The sequence below is a fragment of the Sus scrofa genome, chromosome 5 (assembly GCF_054392235.1).
Source record: "Sus scrofa isolate SSC_HxYL_T2T_F1_AM1 chromosome 5, Sscrofa_HxYL_maternal_Yorkshire_Landrace_v2.0, whole genome shotgun sequence".
Lineage (NCBI taxonomy): Eukaryota > Metazoa > Chordata > Mammalia > Artiodactyla > Suidae > Sus > Sus scrofa.
Genome location: NC_139387.1, coordinates 96,539,772 through 96,557,477, shown reverse-complemented (window position 1 = coordinate 96,557,477; position 17,706 = coordinate 96,539,772). Strand labels below are relative to the sequence as shown.

The 17,706-nt window shown below is 42.8% G+C and overlaps 1 protein-coding gene across 1 annotated transcript in view; it reads left to right on the top strand.

Moving 5' to 3' along the window:
- LOC146403563 (uncharacterized) overlaps positions 1-17,706 on the top strand; it is a 201,118-nt gene that overhangs the window by 13,896 nt on the left and 169,516 nt on the right. The window contains exon 5 of the mRNA XM_084957596.1: positions 16,520-16,705. Coding sequence (XP_084813722.1) covers positions 16,520-16,705 — 186 coding nt within the window. The remainder of the gene's footprint in view (positions 1-16,519; positions 16,706-17,706) is intronic.

Genomic DNA, 17,706 nt, shown 5'->3' with positions numbered 1-17,706 from the left:
AGTCCTCCAGTTATGAAGAAGGGGTTCACTCTGTGATACATGCTAGAACTAAAATTTTATCAGGGCAAATTTGGAGACAGAATAGAAACCTTTAAAGTTCAAGAGATTTCTCTAGACTTGTGTTTCTACAAGACTTATTCGGTGATCTTAAATGTCTGGGAAGTCCAGTATAGATTTCTACATTTGGCTTCTACTGAAAAAAATTTCAGACCTTACACTTTTGATATTTAGAATTTAAATATTATTTAGCCTTAAATAAAGAAGGAAACTCTGCCATTTGCAACAACATGGATGTACCAGGAAGACATTATGCTAAGTGAAAGAAGCCAGTCACAGAAGGACAAATGCTGAATTACTCCACTTATATAAGGTGTCTGAAGTCCAAATTCATACAAGCAGAGAATACAGTAGTGGTTGCCTGGGGCTGGGAGAAGGGGAAACGGGGAGTTGTTGATGAATGAGTGTAAAGTGTCAGTCATGCTGGATGAGTAAGTTCTAGAGGCCTGTACACAACATTCTGCAAATAGGTAGCAAGACTGTCTTGTACGCTTCAAAATTTGTTATGTGCACAGCTTAGGTAGGTAGATCTCATGTTAGGTGCTCTTACCCATAAAAAACACACAAGCAGAAAAACTACAACACACCCATAGGGACACGAGGAAACCTTGGAAGGTGTTGTGTTTGAAACACCTGTTACCGTGATTGTCATGATGGTATCACAGGTGTGTACCTATGTCCAAACTCATCAAAATGTACATATTAAATATGTGCAGTTCTTTGTATGCCAGTTACATGTCAATAAAGCAGTTAAAAGTTGACACTTGAACGAAAGGAAAAAAAATAGTTATGTATGAGGCATGACTATAACATAAAACTAAACTTCTTCCCATTTGCTTATTCAACAAGCATTTATTGAGAGACTGCTCTGTGCCGGGCACTGCGCTAGCCACTGAGAATTCAAAGCCAAGTAAGAACTCGTCTGTTCGTGGCACAAGGGGAGGTCAGACAAGACCTCATATAATGATGATGATGAGATAGGTGCCGCTGGGGAGAGGGGAGCATGAGCAGAGAGAGAAGAGGAAGGGTTTCCTTTAGGAGAGAATCACAGAGGCCACTCCGCAGGGCTTCTCAAAACATGGCAGCTGGCTTTCCCCAGAGCAAATGATCCAAGAAAGAGAGATCAAGACAGAATCTCTTAAAACTAGTTCAGAAGTTACGTTCCATCACTCATGCCATAGTGTATTGGTCACACCCATCAACCCTGTACAGTGAGGGAGGGGATTCAAAAAGCGTATAAATACCAGGAGCAGGGGTCACTGGGGACTGTCTTGGAGCCTTGGCTACACAGTTCCTAGAAGGAGGTAGGCAGATGGGATGAGTCAAAGAAGACAGGACTGTTTTTTAGTAACTGAGCCACCACCCAGTAACGCCCATTACAGGTTTTGATTAAAAGTGAATAAAAGCACATGCTCTAGGCCTGGAAGTCTCAACAAAACCTCTTACTCCTTCCTGAATCTAAATCTTGGGCTCTTAGTACCTTCTAGGAGGATGCATGGAGGAAAGATGACAAAATGACAGAGGAAAGCAAGATGATGAATAATTTGACTTAACGCCGTCGGCACTTATACAGCGGAGGTAGAGAGAGGGCTGAGTCCACCTGCCCGCCCAACTGCATCTGAGAGTGGAGCTCTATTATCCTAGAAAATCATTTCAAGCTGCAGAGATGCCATAGAGACCATTTTATGGTCATGGGTATAATTAATAGCAGAACTGTTTGGAAAGGGCAGTAACATTTATGCAGTGGCTCCCACACTCAAGGCAGAGAGCAGGGTAGGTGGTTGGTGTCATTCTTGCTTTGCGGAGAAAAAAGCTGATGTTCAGAGAGTTAGGTAACTGGTCTAAGGTTCCAAGCCTCTAAATGATAGAGTTAAGACCTGCGTCCAGGTCTTTGCACTTTCTGTAGCCTCACACCAGGGAGGGCCCAGCACCTTTTGAATCTAGGTTTTATTCATATTTGAAAATGAAAGAAAAATGTGTGGGGAAAGACAGTAATTAGAAGAGCTTGACTAATTGCCCATAGTTTAAAAACTTTGGGGAAAAGGAAAGTTAAAATGTTGACGAAACATGGAAAATGAAAGCCCCACACTTCTACTTCTTGACACCGGGCATGGATACAATTTTAAGAAGCGCTCTTTTTCAGACACTGTCCTCAGGAAGAGAGTTCAACACCGGGGCCATTAATGAGTGGAGGGTATAGATCACAGCAAAATACAGAGACCCTAAAACAAGGATTTGAAGCCATGTCAGTCTGGCAGGAAGAAATGAACTGAAACTCAGAAACTCAAATACATAGAAAGAGATTTTGTTTATGACTTCCATAAACCCCCAAATATGTGAACTTCCAAGAAACAGAGATGTTCTCAAATTGCCGAGGTGTTAATAGTCAGTTCTTGGTATTGTTAGAGCTCAATCTGACTTGAATTTCTGATTGAAACGTTTTCCTTAGCAAGCATACCCTTTCTCGCTAGTAATTGTTAATATTTCTGCTAAAAGGTAACTCATACTTTTGGTAGTCTGATCACTTTGGTCAGAAGAATAAAATTTATTGAGCCCATGCTAGGTGCATCAGCTATGACTTAGGAACAGAGGACACAAATGTAGACAGAATGCATGCTAAATTTCATGGAGTTTGGAGCCTGCTGGGAAAAGCAGTTAACAAGGAGTTATAACATGTTCATTATGGTAAGAGCTAAAGTGAATGTGGGATGAGGGGCTTATGGAAATGCCATAAAGGGGCATCTACCCCAGTCCTGGACGGTCATTGAAAGCATCCCAGAGAAAGTGATCCCCTAAGATCAGACCCAAAGGATGAATATGAGTTGATGGGGGTAGACCAGTCAGGGTTCTCCAGAGAAAGAGAACCAAAAAGAGGTATACAGTGGTACATATCAGAGGGGATTTATTAGAAGAACTGGCCCATGCAGCTATGGAGGCGTAGAAACCCCATGGTCTTTGGTCTGCAAGGTGGACCAGGAAAGCCAATAGTGTAATTCAGTCTGAGTCCACAGGCCTGAGACCCCGGGGAGCCAGTGGTGTAAGTCCCAGTCCAAAGACAGATGCCCCCGATCAAGCAGACAGCAAATTCACCCTCCCTCACCTTTATGTTCTGTTCAAACCCTCAACGCATTGGAAGGTGCCTACCTGCGCTGGAGCGGGACATCTTTACTCAGTCTCCTGATTCAAATGATAATCTCCTCTAGAAGCACCCTCACAGACACACCCAGAATGTTTTGCCAGTTAAGTGGACACATAAAATTAACCATCACGGGGGTATATTCTCAGCAGATGGAGGAACATGTGCAAAGGGATGGACGTGAGAGCAGGATGCGTTTGGGGAACTGAAAGAGATGCAGTTCAGCTGGAGTATTGGGAGCAGAGATGGCTGGAGAGATGGGCAGGGACTAACCTTGCAAGCTTGTTAAGATCTTACCCTAAGAAAAACTGGAAACCATCAAAGAGATTTAAGCGTGGGGATAAGATGATCATACCCGTGTTTTAGAAAGATGATCGCTCTGTGGTTATGTGCTCAGAAAGATCTGTTTGGCGATTTGGAGCATGAGACTCAGGATGGGGGACAAGACCGGAAGCAGTATAGCAGCAGGTGGCAATTACGATCCTCCAGGCCCTGTGGGCGTGGCCTAGTCCGGCTCCACCGTTAGAGCTGGAGAGACTGGAGAGATTCAAGAGCTTCTAAAGGAGTGGATGGAATCTACAGAATCTTGGCATCGATTAAACATGAGAAATGAGACAGGGAAGCAGTCGAGGATGGCTCCCAGGTTTCTGGGAGGTATGAATGAGAATGCCAGCTCCTGAGCTGCAACACTGCTGGGGAAGCAGTTTTTCAGAGCGAGGTGGATGAGTTCCGTTTTGGGAATTGCTGGGGGAGTGTGCAGGCCATCCAAGTGGAGCTGTTCGATCAGAGTAGGAAACCGGTTGGAATCTCAGGAGAGAAATCTGGGTTGTATTTTGGGGGGGTGGGGGGCTCTTAGGGTCGCACCTGTGGCATGTGGAGGTTTCCAGACTAGCAGTCAAATTGGAGCTGTAGCTGCTGGCCTACACCACAGCCACAGCAACGTGGGATCCAAGCCGTGACCTCAGCCTATACTACAGCTCACAGCAATGCTGGATCCTTAACCCACTGAGCAAGGCCAGGAATCGAACCCGCGTCCTCCTGGATACTAGTTGGGTTCGTTGCCTACTAAGCCACAATAGGAACTCCCGGATGGGTTGTATTTTGAGATTTACTGCCAGATGGCCCTTGAATCCAAGGCTGAGGTCCCACTGGCAAGGCCTCTTCAAAGAGGGTCTGGAAACTCCCACTTTTTCTTGGTTTTCTTGTCAGACCATATACATGTGATTAAAACCCAATATCCATTCTCATGTGGTTATGCTTTTTAAAGTAGTCATACTGTGTCTCTAGGACTCTTGGGTGAGGCATGTAGAGAGAAGCAGTGCTCGCTTTATGTATGTCCAAGGTCATAAGGTGCCAAATAGTGACAGAGCTCGGCTCTGGTTCCTTGCTGGGCTCTTCCCAGTACCCTAAACCGTCTTTGAGGCCACTGTGCTGACACTCCATAAAGAGTACCCTTAATTCACAGACAGCCATGACCGGACTGAAATGTATGCGGACCCATTTTTGACCACACCCTAGAGGAGGCAGGGGACAGGCTCTCTGCCAGGCGTAGTGGGCTTTAGCTTCAGCTGCATTCACCTCGCCATCATCGGCCCCCTCTGTGTTGGCCGCAGCACAGGTTCAGACTGTCTCTGTCTGTCCTCAGCAGGTCTGCAGGAAAGGTCCTTGGCTCTGTAGCTCCCGAGTCTCTGGACACTTGGCTGCTCACCAGGTATGAGAGGCGGCCCAGCAAGCACCTAGATGCTCAAAGGCAGAACCAAAATGATTCAACGACATGGTGAGACGTGCAGTAGGTTGGGAGTGGGAAAAGGAAGATGTTTTCCTGCTGATGCAGGAAATACGTGGAGAAGAGATAAAGAGGAGATCATTTGGGTTTGGGGCTTCGTTTTGTTTTTGTTTCTGAGCAGTGGAATTTTTTTCCCCCAAAGAATTCTTGAACAATACTTCAATATAGAAAACAGTTTTGTGGGTTTTTTTTTTTTTTTTTTGAGGAACTCCTTTGATAGAAGCAGGGGCCCTGGGGGTTGAGCCAGCTTCCTCTTGGAGCAGGAGGGAGCCCTCCCATAATACTTACCCAGGGCCTTTGCCCAGGGCCTTTGAGGCTTCTTGGAACACTTCTGGAAAACAGCAATTTAGTCCAGGCCCCCAGGATGGTGGGAGACACAGAAAAATGAGAGCTCAAGCTTTAGAGTCAAACTCGCCTGGTTTGAATCTGGTCGGGCTGCGAATTAGCTGTGTGATCTGGGACAGGTTATTTAAGTATTGTGAGCCTCAGATTCATCATCTGTAAAATGGGGAGAGGAAGTACAGAACTGCTACAACTGTTGAAAGACGAAGAACCTGCAAAGTACTGAGCACCGCGCTCAGCATTTAGTATAGTCTCAGTCATGGGAATTATTATCATTATTGTTTTTGTTATCAGTTGTCAAACATTTGGATTTTTTAAGACAAGCTGGAAATTTGGATTTTTAAGCATAGACCAGAAATTTGGATTTTTTGTTGAGGATCTCCCAATTTTTAAAATGTTAGCAAGTAGTTAATTGGGAAAACAAACAAACAAACAAAAACAGAAACAAAAATCAAAAAACCAAGCTAGCGATGATGTCCTCCAGCAGTCCATCGGGGACTCTGGAGTAAATAGTTACTGCATGATTACACGTGGTATGTGCAGTGTAGGGTTAAACATGTTTGTAGATCTGTGGATGGAGGAGGCTGAATTTTCCCAGAAGGGGAGCAGCAGGAGGTGGAGCAGCTTGGAGGGAGGAGGAGGCCCGGAGCTGTGCCTGGGTCCATGGCTGGGGTGTGGGTTGTGTCTAGAGATTGGAGCCTGCCATCCTGCTGAGGGGTAGATTCAGGTTTCTGGGGTGAGGAAACATTTTCTTCCCTAACCTGCTGTGATGGTACCAGGGTTTGCAAAGGAAAGGCTGATCCTAGCACTTCCCAATTGCATTCAACTCAGGAGCTTCCTCACTGAGCCTATATTTATGTGAAATGTTATTATTTTCTTCATCATGGATTTTTTGCATCAATTTTGATTTTTTAAAAATATTGCATTTTAGGAGTTCCCGTCGTGGCTCAGTAGTTAACGAATCTGACTAGGAACCATGAGCTTGCAGGTTCGATCCCTGGCCTTGCTCAGTGGGTTAAGGATCCGGCGTAGCCATGAGCTGTGGTGTGGGTCGCAGACGCTGCTCAGATCTGGCGTTGCTGTGGCTCTGGCGTAGGCTGGTGGCTACAGCTCCGATTCGACCCCTAGCCTGGGAACCTCCATATGCCATGGGAGTGGCCCAAGAAATGGCAAAAAGACAAAACAAAAACAAAAACAAAAACCCTGCATTTTAAAATTTTATTTATTTTTAATAGAAGCTTTATTAAGTGGGAAGACACAATATCTTTATAGGGTAATTGCTAAGGAGGTGAGTTCTAGAATTAGACTACCTGCATTTTAAGTTATCTTTAAAATTTGATTTATTTAATTGAAATATAGTTGATATACAATATTATGTTAATTTTAGGTGTGCAGCAAAATACCTTGACATTTAAATACATTACAAAATAATCACCGCTGTAAATCTGTTAACCATCTTTTCCTGTATAAAGTTTATTGCAGTATTATTGACCATATTTTTTATGCTGTACATCCTCATAGCATTTATTTTATAACCTGAAAGTTTGTACCTCTTAATTCCCTTCACCTCTTTCTTCCACCCTCCATCCTCCACCCCTCTGGGAACCACCCACTTGTTCTCTGTATTTATGAGTTTGTTTTCATTTTTTTTTTGCTCACTTGTTTTTTACATTCCACATACAACTGAGGTCACGTGGTAATTGCTTTTTTCTGTCTGACTTATTTCATTTAGCTTAATACCCTCTAGATCCATCCATGTTGTTACAATGTCAAGATTTCATTCTTTTTAACGGATGAGTAATATTCCATTGTGTATATGTGTCACACAACTTCTTTAACCATTCACCTATTGATGGACACTTGTGTTGTTTATACATTTTGGCTATTGTAAAAAATGCTGTAATAAATTTTGGGGGTGCATGTATCTTTTCAAATTATGTTTCTGTTTTCTTTGGGAAAAATACCCTGATGTGAAATTGCTGCATCCTATGGTAGTTCTATTTTTAACTTTTTGAGGATCCTCCATATTGTTTTCCACAGTGGCTATACCAGTTTACAGTCCCACCAACAGTACATAAGGGTTCATTTTTCACCATATCATTGTCAACACTTGTTATTTGTTGTCTTTTTGATGTTAGCCATTCTGATAGTTGTATGGTGATACCTCACTTTGGTTTTGATGTGCATTTCTTTGATGATTGCTAACAGTAAGCATCTTTTCATGTGTCTGTTGGCCATTTGTATGTCTTCTTTGGAAAAATAGCTATTTAGGTCCTCTGCCCATTTTTAAATCAGATTATTTGTGTTTTTTGTATTGAGTTGTATTTCTTTATAATTTTGTATATTAACCTCTTATTGGATTTGTCATTTGCAAGCAGCCTCTCCCATTCAGGAGGCTGCCTTTGTTTGTGGATGGGTTCCTTTGCTGTGTAAAAACTTTTTAGTTTGATGTGGTCCTATTTGTTTACTTTTTGTTTCCTTGCTTGAGGTGACAAACTCAAAAAAGATTGCTAAGACCTACATTAAAGAGTGTACTGCCTACGTTTTCTTCTGGAAGTTTTATGGTTTCAGATCTTACATTACATTTAAGTCTTTAATCTATTTTCAGTTTATTTTTGTATATGGTGTAAGAAAGTGGTCCAGTTTTATTCTTTTGCATATAACTATCCAGTTTTCCCAGCATCATGTATTGAAGAGGCTATCTTCAACATTGTATATTCTCACCTCCTTTATCGTATATTTATTGACCATATTAGCATGGGCTTATTTCTGGGCAGTCAATTCTGTTTCATTGATATATGTCTTTTTTTTGTACCAATGCCATACTTTTTTGATTACTGTAGCCTTGAAGTATAGTTTTAAATCAGGAGCATATAACCTCCAGCTATATTCTTTCTTAAGATTGCTTTGGCTATTGAGGATCTTTAGTGGTTCCATACAAATTTTAGAATTATTAGTTCTAGTTTCATAAAAATGCCACTAGTATTTCACTAGAGATGCATTATATCTATAGATTCCCTTGGGTGGTATGGGGACTTAACAATATTAATTCTTCCAATCCATGAGGAAGGTATAACTTTTCATTTATTTGTGTTGTCTTCAATTTCTTTTATCAATGTCTTATACTTTTCTGACTACAGGTCTTTCACCTCCTTGGTTAGACTTACTCCTATTATTCTTTATGATGCAATTGTAAATGGGATTGTTTTCTTAATTTCTCTCTGATAGTTCATTATTAATGTATAGAAATGCAACAGATTTCTTTGTATTAATTTTGTATCCTGAAACTTCACTGAATTCATTTATTAGTTCTGACTGCTTTTTGGTGGTCTTTATGGTTTTCTATATAAAGTAACAGTCATCTGTAAACAGTGACAGTTTTACCTAACTTAGATGCCTTTTATTTCTTTTTTTTCCTTGATTTCAATGGCTAAAATTTCCAATACTAGTGTGAATAAAAGTTGTGAGTGTGGACACTTTTTTTTTTCTTTTATTTTTTATGGCCATGCCTGTGGCATATGGAAGTTCCCAGGCTAGGAGTCAAATCAGAGCTGCAGCTGCCAGCCTATGCCACAGCAACAACAATGCGGGATCCAAGCCACATCTGTGACCTATGCCACAGTTTGCTACAACACTGGATCCTTAACCTACTGGGTGAGGTCAGAGATCCAACCCACAGCATCATGGAGGCTAGTCAGGTTCTTAACCCACTGAGCCACAATGGAAATTCTGGGACTGGGCATCTTGTTTCTGATCTTAGAGGAAATACTTTCAGTTTTTTACCATTGAGTATGATGTTGGCTGTGGATTTTTCATATATAGTCTTTATTATGTTGAGGTATATTTCCATCTCTACACACTTCATTAAAAGTTTTCATCAAAAACTTTTTCTGCATCTGTTGAGGTGATTGTATGACATTTATCCTTTGTTTTGTTAATATAGTGTATCACATTGTTTGGCTTGCAGATATTGAGCCATCCTTGTATCCCTGGGGAAGTTCCACTTGATCATGATGTATAATCCTTTTATGATAGTTTTAAATGAATTCTGTTTGCTAATATTTTGTTGAGAATTTTTGCTTCCATATTCATCAGTGATATTGACCTGTAATTTTCTCTCTCTCTCTCTCTTTTTTTTTTTTTCTCCTCCTGTGGTGTCTTGATACGGTTTTGTATCAGGGTGATGCTGGCCTTGTAGTAAGTTTGGAAACATTCTTTTCTCTATAAATTTTTGAAATAGTTTTAGGAGGATGGGTGTTAACCGTTACTTAAATGTTTGGTAGAATTCACCTGTGAAAACTTCCTTGTTAGTATCGTGATGAGTATTCCTTCCTGTCATCTGTGAAGCCATCTGGTACTGGGCTTTTGTTGGAGGTTTTGAAAATTACTGATTCCATTTCATTACTGGTAATTGCTATGATCAGGATTTTTTCTTTCTGATTCAGACTTGGAGGGTTGTATGTTTCTAGGAATTTACACATTTCTTCTAGATTCTCCAATTGTTAGAGTATAATTGTTCATAGTTATCTCTATGATCCTCTATTTATGCGGTATCAGTTGTAATTCCTTTCTCACTTCTGATTTTATTGGCTAGGCCCTCTCTCTTTTTTTCTTAATAAGTCTAGCTGAGTTTTACCAAGTTTTTATATCTTTTCAAAGAACCAGCTCTGAGTTTCAGTGATATTAAAAAAATTTTAATTCTCTATTTCATTTTTTTCTCCTCTGATCTTTAATATTTCTTTCTTTCTATTAACTTAGAGTTTTGTTTATTTTTCTTTCTTTAGTTGCATTAGGTATAAGGTTAGGTTTTTTTATTTGAGATTTATCTTGTTTCTGGAGACAGGACTGTATTGCTATAAACTTCCCTCTTATGACTGTTTTTACTGCATCCTATAGAGTTTGTAATATGTCTCCATTTTCATTCATCTCAAGGTATTTTTGAACTCTGATTTGTTCAGTGAGCTTAGTTAAATGATATAGCTAAAACTACTATTTATGTTTTTTCCAGTTTTTATCTTATAATTAATTTCTAGGCTCATGTCATTGTGGTCAGGAAAGGCACATAATATGATTTCAGTCTTCTTAAATTTATGGATGATCAGTCCATTATTGTAAGTGGGGTGTTAAAGTCCCCTGCTATTATTGTGTTACTATCAATTTTTCCCTTTATGTCTGGTAATATTTGCTTGATGTATTTAGGTGTTCCTATGTTGGGTGCACAAATACTTATGTGTTATATCTTGTTGGATTGATCCCTTCATTATTTTGTAATACATTTCTTTGTCTCTCTTTATATTCTTTGTTTAAAAATCTGTTTTATATGATGTAAGTATTGCTACCCCAGCTTTATTTTCATATCCGTTTGCATGGAATATCTTTTCCCACCCCCTCACTTCAGTCTGTGTCATCTGAAGTGAGTCTCTCATAACAATATATATGTGATCTTGGTTTTTTTTTTTTTAATCCATTCAGCCACACTGTGTCTTTTAATTGGAGCTTTTAATCCATTTACATTTAAGGTAATTATTGATAGGTATGTACTTATTGCCATTTTGGTCATTTTTTTCATAGTGTTTGTTTCTTCTCTTGCTCTCTTCCCTTATGGCGTTTTTTTGTTTTTTGTTTTTTCACATCTGTGCCATGTGGAAGTTCCCGGACAAGGGATCAAACCCACACTGCAGTTGCAACCCATGCCACAGCTGCAGCAATGCTGAATCCTTAACCTGCTGCGCCACAAGGGAACTTCCTCTTTCTTTGTGGTTTGATGACTATCGTTAGTTTTGATTCATTTTTCTTTACTTGTTATGCATCTATTACAGGTTTTTAGTTTGTGGTTACCACGAGGTAGGTGTGTGTGTGTGTGTGTGTGTGTGTGTGTGTGTGTGTGGATGTGTGGTGTGTGTGTGTGTGTGTGTGTGTTTTTAAGTTGATGATCTCTTAAGCTCAAACACATTTTAACAGTCATATATTTTGACTTTTAACCCTCCTGGCGTGTTTTACGGGTTTTTTTTTTTTTTTTTCGTATTTTACAAGTTTAACATGTATGTTTCTTAACCTATTGTAAATATAGATAATTTTATTATTTTTTTTCCTTTAACCTTACTACTAGCTTTAGAAGTGATTGAGCCACTACCTTTTCTTATTGTTTGCCTTTACCAGTGAGATTTTTCCTTTCATAGTTTTCTCATTTCTAGTTGTGGCCTCTTCTTTTTCATTTTTTGTAAGGCTGGTTTAGTGGTGATGACCTCTTTTAGCTTTTACTTCTCTGTAAAACTCTTTATTGTTCCTTTAATTCTGCATAGACCCTGTCTTTACTTGAAACACTGGTTTTTTAATCATGGTTTTTTTTTCATTAATTTTGATTTTTAAAAAGTATTGTGTTCAAATAATATTTATCTCAACTTCTGAGCTTTTGGTTGTCCCCTTAATCTTTGTGTCCAAGGTGAGAACCTCGCTTGCCTTACTCTAGCCCCTGCCCTAGATCCCAGCGCCACGCCATGGTGTGGTGGATTGTCCATGTAACAGGCTGTCTTTTGGAGGCCAGGATTCAGCCCTCCCAGCTACCTGAGGGAAGGCAATCACCCAATGAGCAGGTGGCTGCTCGGGAGTGCAGACCAATTTTTATTATAGCCAAAGCAAACAGTCTCTAAGAAACAAATCTATTAGGGGAGAGGAGGGGAGGAGCAAGACATCCCAAAGGCAAATAGTGTTTCCAGAAGACTGATTCTTTCGGATTCTTAGCACTTCTTATTTCTCCATTTCCTTAGGAAGCAAATGCATGGACTGACTTCTAGGAGACCAACTGCAGCTGTCAGCCCCTCAAGCTTACAAACACTTTTCCTTTTTGTTCCGTCAGGAAAGGTATAGAGATTTGATTCAGAGGAGCTCAGCTCTTCATGGAGAAAACTATTTTCCTTGAAGCCTTTCTCATCTGAGACTTCCACAAAGTCCCAGCACTGGGTCTGGAACTGCCTGCCGTGCCTACCCTGTGGCTTCCAGGCAGGGCAAGGTCTCAGGCGGTGGGGTCTGGTCTGGGAGACTGAACGCCTGTGCGTCAGTGAGGCTTGACATCTGCTCCACCAGGACAGGCAGAGCCACTCAGGGCACTCTCCCCACTGTGGGGCAGAGCGCCTTCTGGGCAGACGCCTGCAATGTGTCTGCTCTACTCAGACTCCTCCTATGGATGTGGACGTGCTTCATCCATGCCCACATAGCCCACCTGCCTTTGAACTGAAGGGCACGGCCTAGAATTTTGATCAGTAGGAGTTTTAGATGAGTTCAACTGTTTCAGACATAGAAGAAAAAAAAAAGACCAACGCACTGAGCTTCTCCATTGCTTCCACCCAACTTATGAAATGAAACATTCCTAACACAATCAGAACAACTTGGATGTGCCTCCTAGCGAGAGGGAATGTATAAATGGAGGCATGGGAGTTCCTGTCGTGGCGCAGCAGGAACGAATCTGACTACGAACCGTGAGGTTGCAGGTTTGATCCCAGGCCTCACTCAGTGGGTTAAGGATCCCGTGTTACCGTGAGCTGTGGTGTAGACCGGCAGCTACAGCTCCCATTGGACCCTTCGCCTGGGAACCTCCAGATGCTGCAGGTGTGGCGCTAAAAAAAAAAGAAAAAAAAAAAAGAGGCATATTCTAGGCAAGTAAAATGAATGTTCTACAGCACGTAAAATGAATGAGAACTACGCATATCATCACAGATAAATCTTAAATATATTGTTGAGCTTGATTCTTTCCATGAACGCTTCCCAAGAAAAGTTGAACTGACTCGCCTGTGCGAGCTCTCGGCTCAGCACACGACCGAGTGTCCCCACTCTCTTCTCTTCCTTTCTTTCCTCCTTCCTTTCCTCTCTCTCTTTTTCCCCTCTCCGTTCTCTTCTCTTACCTCCTCCACTCTTGGTTTATATTCTTCCTGCCTGACCTGTTTCTTTCCTTCTTACCTCTTCTCTTCACGGGAGAAGTCGGGTGTGAGTGTAAGTATGCGAGTGTGTGTGAGTGTGTGTGAGTGTGTGTGAGAGAGAGAGAAAGGAGTTAACACTAGCTGTGCCAGACCATACTGGATGCTGTACACACATTATTTCATATTCAATCCATTAATGTCCCCATTTTAAGAATGAGAAAACGGAGGCTCAGAGAGTTTGGAAAGTGGGTTGAGACCCTGAAACTTGTAAATAGCTGAGCAGAGAATCCAGACTCCGGGCCCCTCCCTCTCCCAGCACACAGCCTGTGTCATCTTCTGCCTTCTCTTTCTCCCGCCTTTTCTCTCCTTCCCTCTACGAGAATGTCCCATATCACCTTTTACAATTCCCAGTATTATTCTTATTATTATGCTTTCTGCTGTGCATTCCAAGGATGCCTTAGGTGAGTTTATCAACTGCTCTTGTGAACAAGATCTTATCTGGTCCTAACCCCCCCCTGTGAGGCCACTTTACAAGCAAGAACCAGAACTCAGAGAGGCTGGGAATATGCTGAAAGCCACATAGCCACAAGCTGCTCTTCTGTTTCTGACTCTGAATCCTGGCTTTTTTGGTTACTCTGCTTCACCAAGACCTGAGAGTCCATTTGAAGTCAAGGGCTGGTTATTGGGGGCACACTATGCTTGTGAAACCAGACTCTGTCTTTAAATTTTGATATTCTGTTTATCATGATTTTTTTTTTTTTTTTGCTTTTTGTGGTTACACCTCTGCATGTGTCAGTTCCCAGGCTAGGGGTCGAATCAGAGCTGCAGCTGCCGGCCCACGCCACAGCCACAGCCACGCAAGCTTTGAGCTGCGTTTGCAACCTATACCACAGCTCATGGAAACGCTGGATTCTTAACCCACTGAGTGAGCCCAAGGATCGAATCTGCATCCTCATCGGTATAGTCGGATTCGTAACCTGCTGAGCCACAACAGGAATCCTGTGCATCATGAATTTCTGACATTAATTTTGATTTTTTAAAGTATTGAATTCAAATGTTATTTATATTATTTATTTGATGGATGGGTTTATTCAATACCTTAAATTTTACACCAGAGGTGATGCCTTACCCTCCTCACCCTTGTCCCAGACCTACCTGTCTTTACCTGCCGTAGTTGCCTCCTTTATCCACAGTTTTGCTTTCCATGGTTTTAGTTACCTGACAGTTAACCTCAGTCAGGAAATAGTAAATGGAAAATCCCAGAAATAAACAATTCGTGAACTTTAAATCACACACCATTTTGAGTCACACGATGAAACCTCATGTTGTCCAGCTCCTCCTACCCAGGATGCATTTGTCTAGCACATCCCACCTTTCGTCGCTTGGTAGGTATCTGAGTTACCAGATCACTGTCATAGTATCGCAGTGCTTGTGTTCAAGTAACCATTTTTTGAAATGCCAGGTCCATAACCCACTGAGTGACAAGTAACCTTTATTTTACTTAATAATGGCCCCAAAGCACAAGAGTAGTGATGCTGGGAGTTAACCATGCTTAATTTGTAAATGAAACTTTATCCTAGGTATTTATGTCTGGAAGAAATGTAGTTATCTATAGTATATATATATATATAGTACTAGCCATGGTTTCAGGCATCCCCTGGGGAGTCTTGGAATGTATTCCGCACAGAGAAGAGGGAACCACTGAACCAGAATTACACTGTTGGCTTCTAACGAGGTGGCGTGTGCAAGGGGGTTTTACAACAGTGCCGACTGGCCGCCTTTTCTGAATCGTCTCCGTTAGTTTGGTTCATAGAGTCTCACTTCCCCAGGTCCCTTCTGGGAACCCTATCTGATCAGAATAATTCTGTAGGTGAGATCCTGGGTCTGTGCAGGGACAGAGATGCCTCAGAAAGAGGACACTTGCTTTCGCCCATGGGGCCCCTGCTGTTAGCTGACGTCCGGTGCTTTGCGCTGCTTAGAACAATGAAGTCTTTTTCTAGGAAGGGACTATTTGGGAATAACTTCCATGGATACCTCCTCACACACCCCTCCAACTCCTTCCTTTGGCTGTTCGCCTTTAGGGAAATAGAAGGAACAGCTTGATGGGGGTTTTTCCTAGAAAAGCCCTTCGATGGGCTCATTGTGAAAAAGGAGCTGTTTTTTTTTTTTTCTTTGATTAATCACAGTGTCCTGTTTCCCAAAGCAAATGTGGCCTTGGATCGTCCAATAAACACAGTCCCAAGGGAAGGGCCACTGCCGCCTGGAGCTTGACAAAGACCCCAAGACTTGTCAGGGGGTGGAGGGAAGCATACACAGCCCTGTCCTCAAGGACTCAGGTCTTTGTTTTTTAACCACTGAGGTTGCTCAGGTTACCCATTTCCTTTGTGTTTTTCTGCCAGTGTGAATAAGAGAAATAGTAGCTTTTAAAGATTTCTTTACAGTTCCTTGAAAGCGGGCTGGATGAAGTCAGCCAGAGAATTATATAACCTCAAAGCTCATTTAAAGCAACAGTGTCTTTCTATAGGGCTGTGGCGTTTCAGTTAACAGTTTTCATTACAAATTATAAAGAAAAGAGATACTAATTTTATGAAGAAAATAGAGAGACCCTCCCCATTCTTACTTTCTGTTCTTTCCCTGGAGGGATGCAATTCTTACTGGGTTGATTTAAAAAAAAAAGATAAGGAGTTCCCGTCGTGGCGCAGTGGTTAATGAATCTGACTAGGAACCATGAGGTTGCGGGTTCGGTCCCTGCCTCATCTCAGTGGGTTAAGGATCCGGCATTGCCGTGAGCTGTGGTGTAGGTTGCAGACGAGGCTTGGATCCCGCGTTGCTGTGGCTCTGGCATAGGCCAGTGGCTACAGCTCTGATTCGACCCCTAGCCTGGGAACCTCCATATGCCGCGGGAGTGGCCCAAAGAAATAGCAAAAAAAAAAAAAGATAGAAAGATACAAAACCTCTTTCAAGAAAGGCAATCTCATGTTAACCTCAGGCAGTCATAGCATACTTAATCTTGTTTGAATACAGAAGAAAAAAATAGTAAAGAGAAAAGCTTTCGAAAGCATTTGTTTGTTTTAATTTAAGAGTCGTGGGAATTTTATAAATATTCAGCTGTTTTCTCCTTCAAAGGGAGCCGAGCCTTTGAGGTAGGGAAGGATTCAAGCATCAGATAATCTGCTGTGACACTGTCTTCTGTGATGCTTTAGTACCTCTCAAAGTGCAAACCATGCATTACTTCGATTGCTCTCCACACTCCCTGACTTGTTTTTTTCTTTCTTTCCATTTTAGAGATAAGAAAACGGAGGCCTGAGGATTCTGTGACTTGCCTGGCATCCCACAGCTCACCTAGAGGCCAGATTCTGAGATTCTGTCCCTGGTGCCACCTCAGAAGGCCCCCTTGTCCTTTCTTCTACACCAGTGGTTCTCAACTAAGGGCGACTTTGCCTTCCAGGGGACATTTGGCCGTGTCTAGAGGTATTTCGGGGTTGTCACAACTGGGGGGGGTGGGGCGGGGCACAGGTGGAGGTGCCTCTGGCATCCAGTGGGCGCGGAGGCCGAGGATGCTGCGAAGCATCCCGTGGTGCACAGTGGGCTCCCCCAGGAAGTATCCAGCCCCAAATGTCAATGGCACAGTGGCTGAGAAGCCGTGGTCCCTCCCGTGCCCCGCATCACAGGGAAACTCCAACCTTCAGGAGTTGCCGGCGGTCCTCTGCCCACTGCCAGGCTTGGCCTCTCTCCCCTGGCTGCCACAAGAGTTAGAGCCACTGTCTAGAATGCCCTTTGGCAGTGGCCAAGTGTCCCCTGCAGCGTTTCCTGCGGGACATGCCATGCATCCACCAGAGCTGATGTGCAGTATAATTTATAGTCACGGGGCGCCTGTCTTCATTCAGCAGCAAGCCCGCTGGCAGCCGCCCTGCCAGGAAGAAATTGAGTTCCGCAGAGGCCCGCAGCCCCCGCCAGCTGACAGCCCGTGGTGTGTGGGGACGGCTGTTGCTTGGCGGCACCTGGGAACAGGCCGGGTGAGATGGCCTGAGCACGTGGTCTCCCCTTCCGACCGACCCATCCGTCAGCAGCAGCCCCTGCCAGAAGATGGCCTATTGAACATTTCCAGGAATAGCGCTGCCAAGCCTGTCAACTGCTTTCTTGGAAATACACTCAATAAGGATGGCGGGCCTCCAGCAGGGAGAGCAGAAAGCCCGGCCTGGACCGAGCTGCTCGGCAACGGCCGCGCCTGCCTGCGGGCCCGGGTCAGCACCTCGGGGAAGGGGAGCCGCGCGCCCTGGCCTTTGGAGCCCAGCAGCTTCTGGAGGCATTTAAAAAGATTCTCAGTGTGGACGGGAAGTGGTCACGCCTTTTGGAAGGTCAGGCCCTGCTGACTTCATGCAGCTCTGTGACCTTTCCTCGCTCGCTGTGTTTATTTAGACACCAGCAGCCAGGAAGGCCATCAGGCCTGGAGGCCAGGTATTAACTAGGTA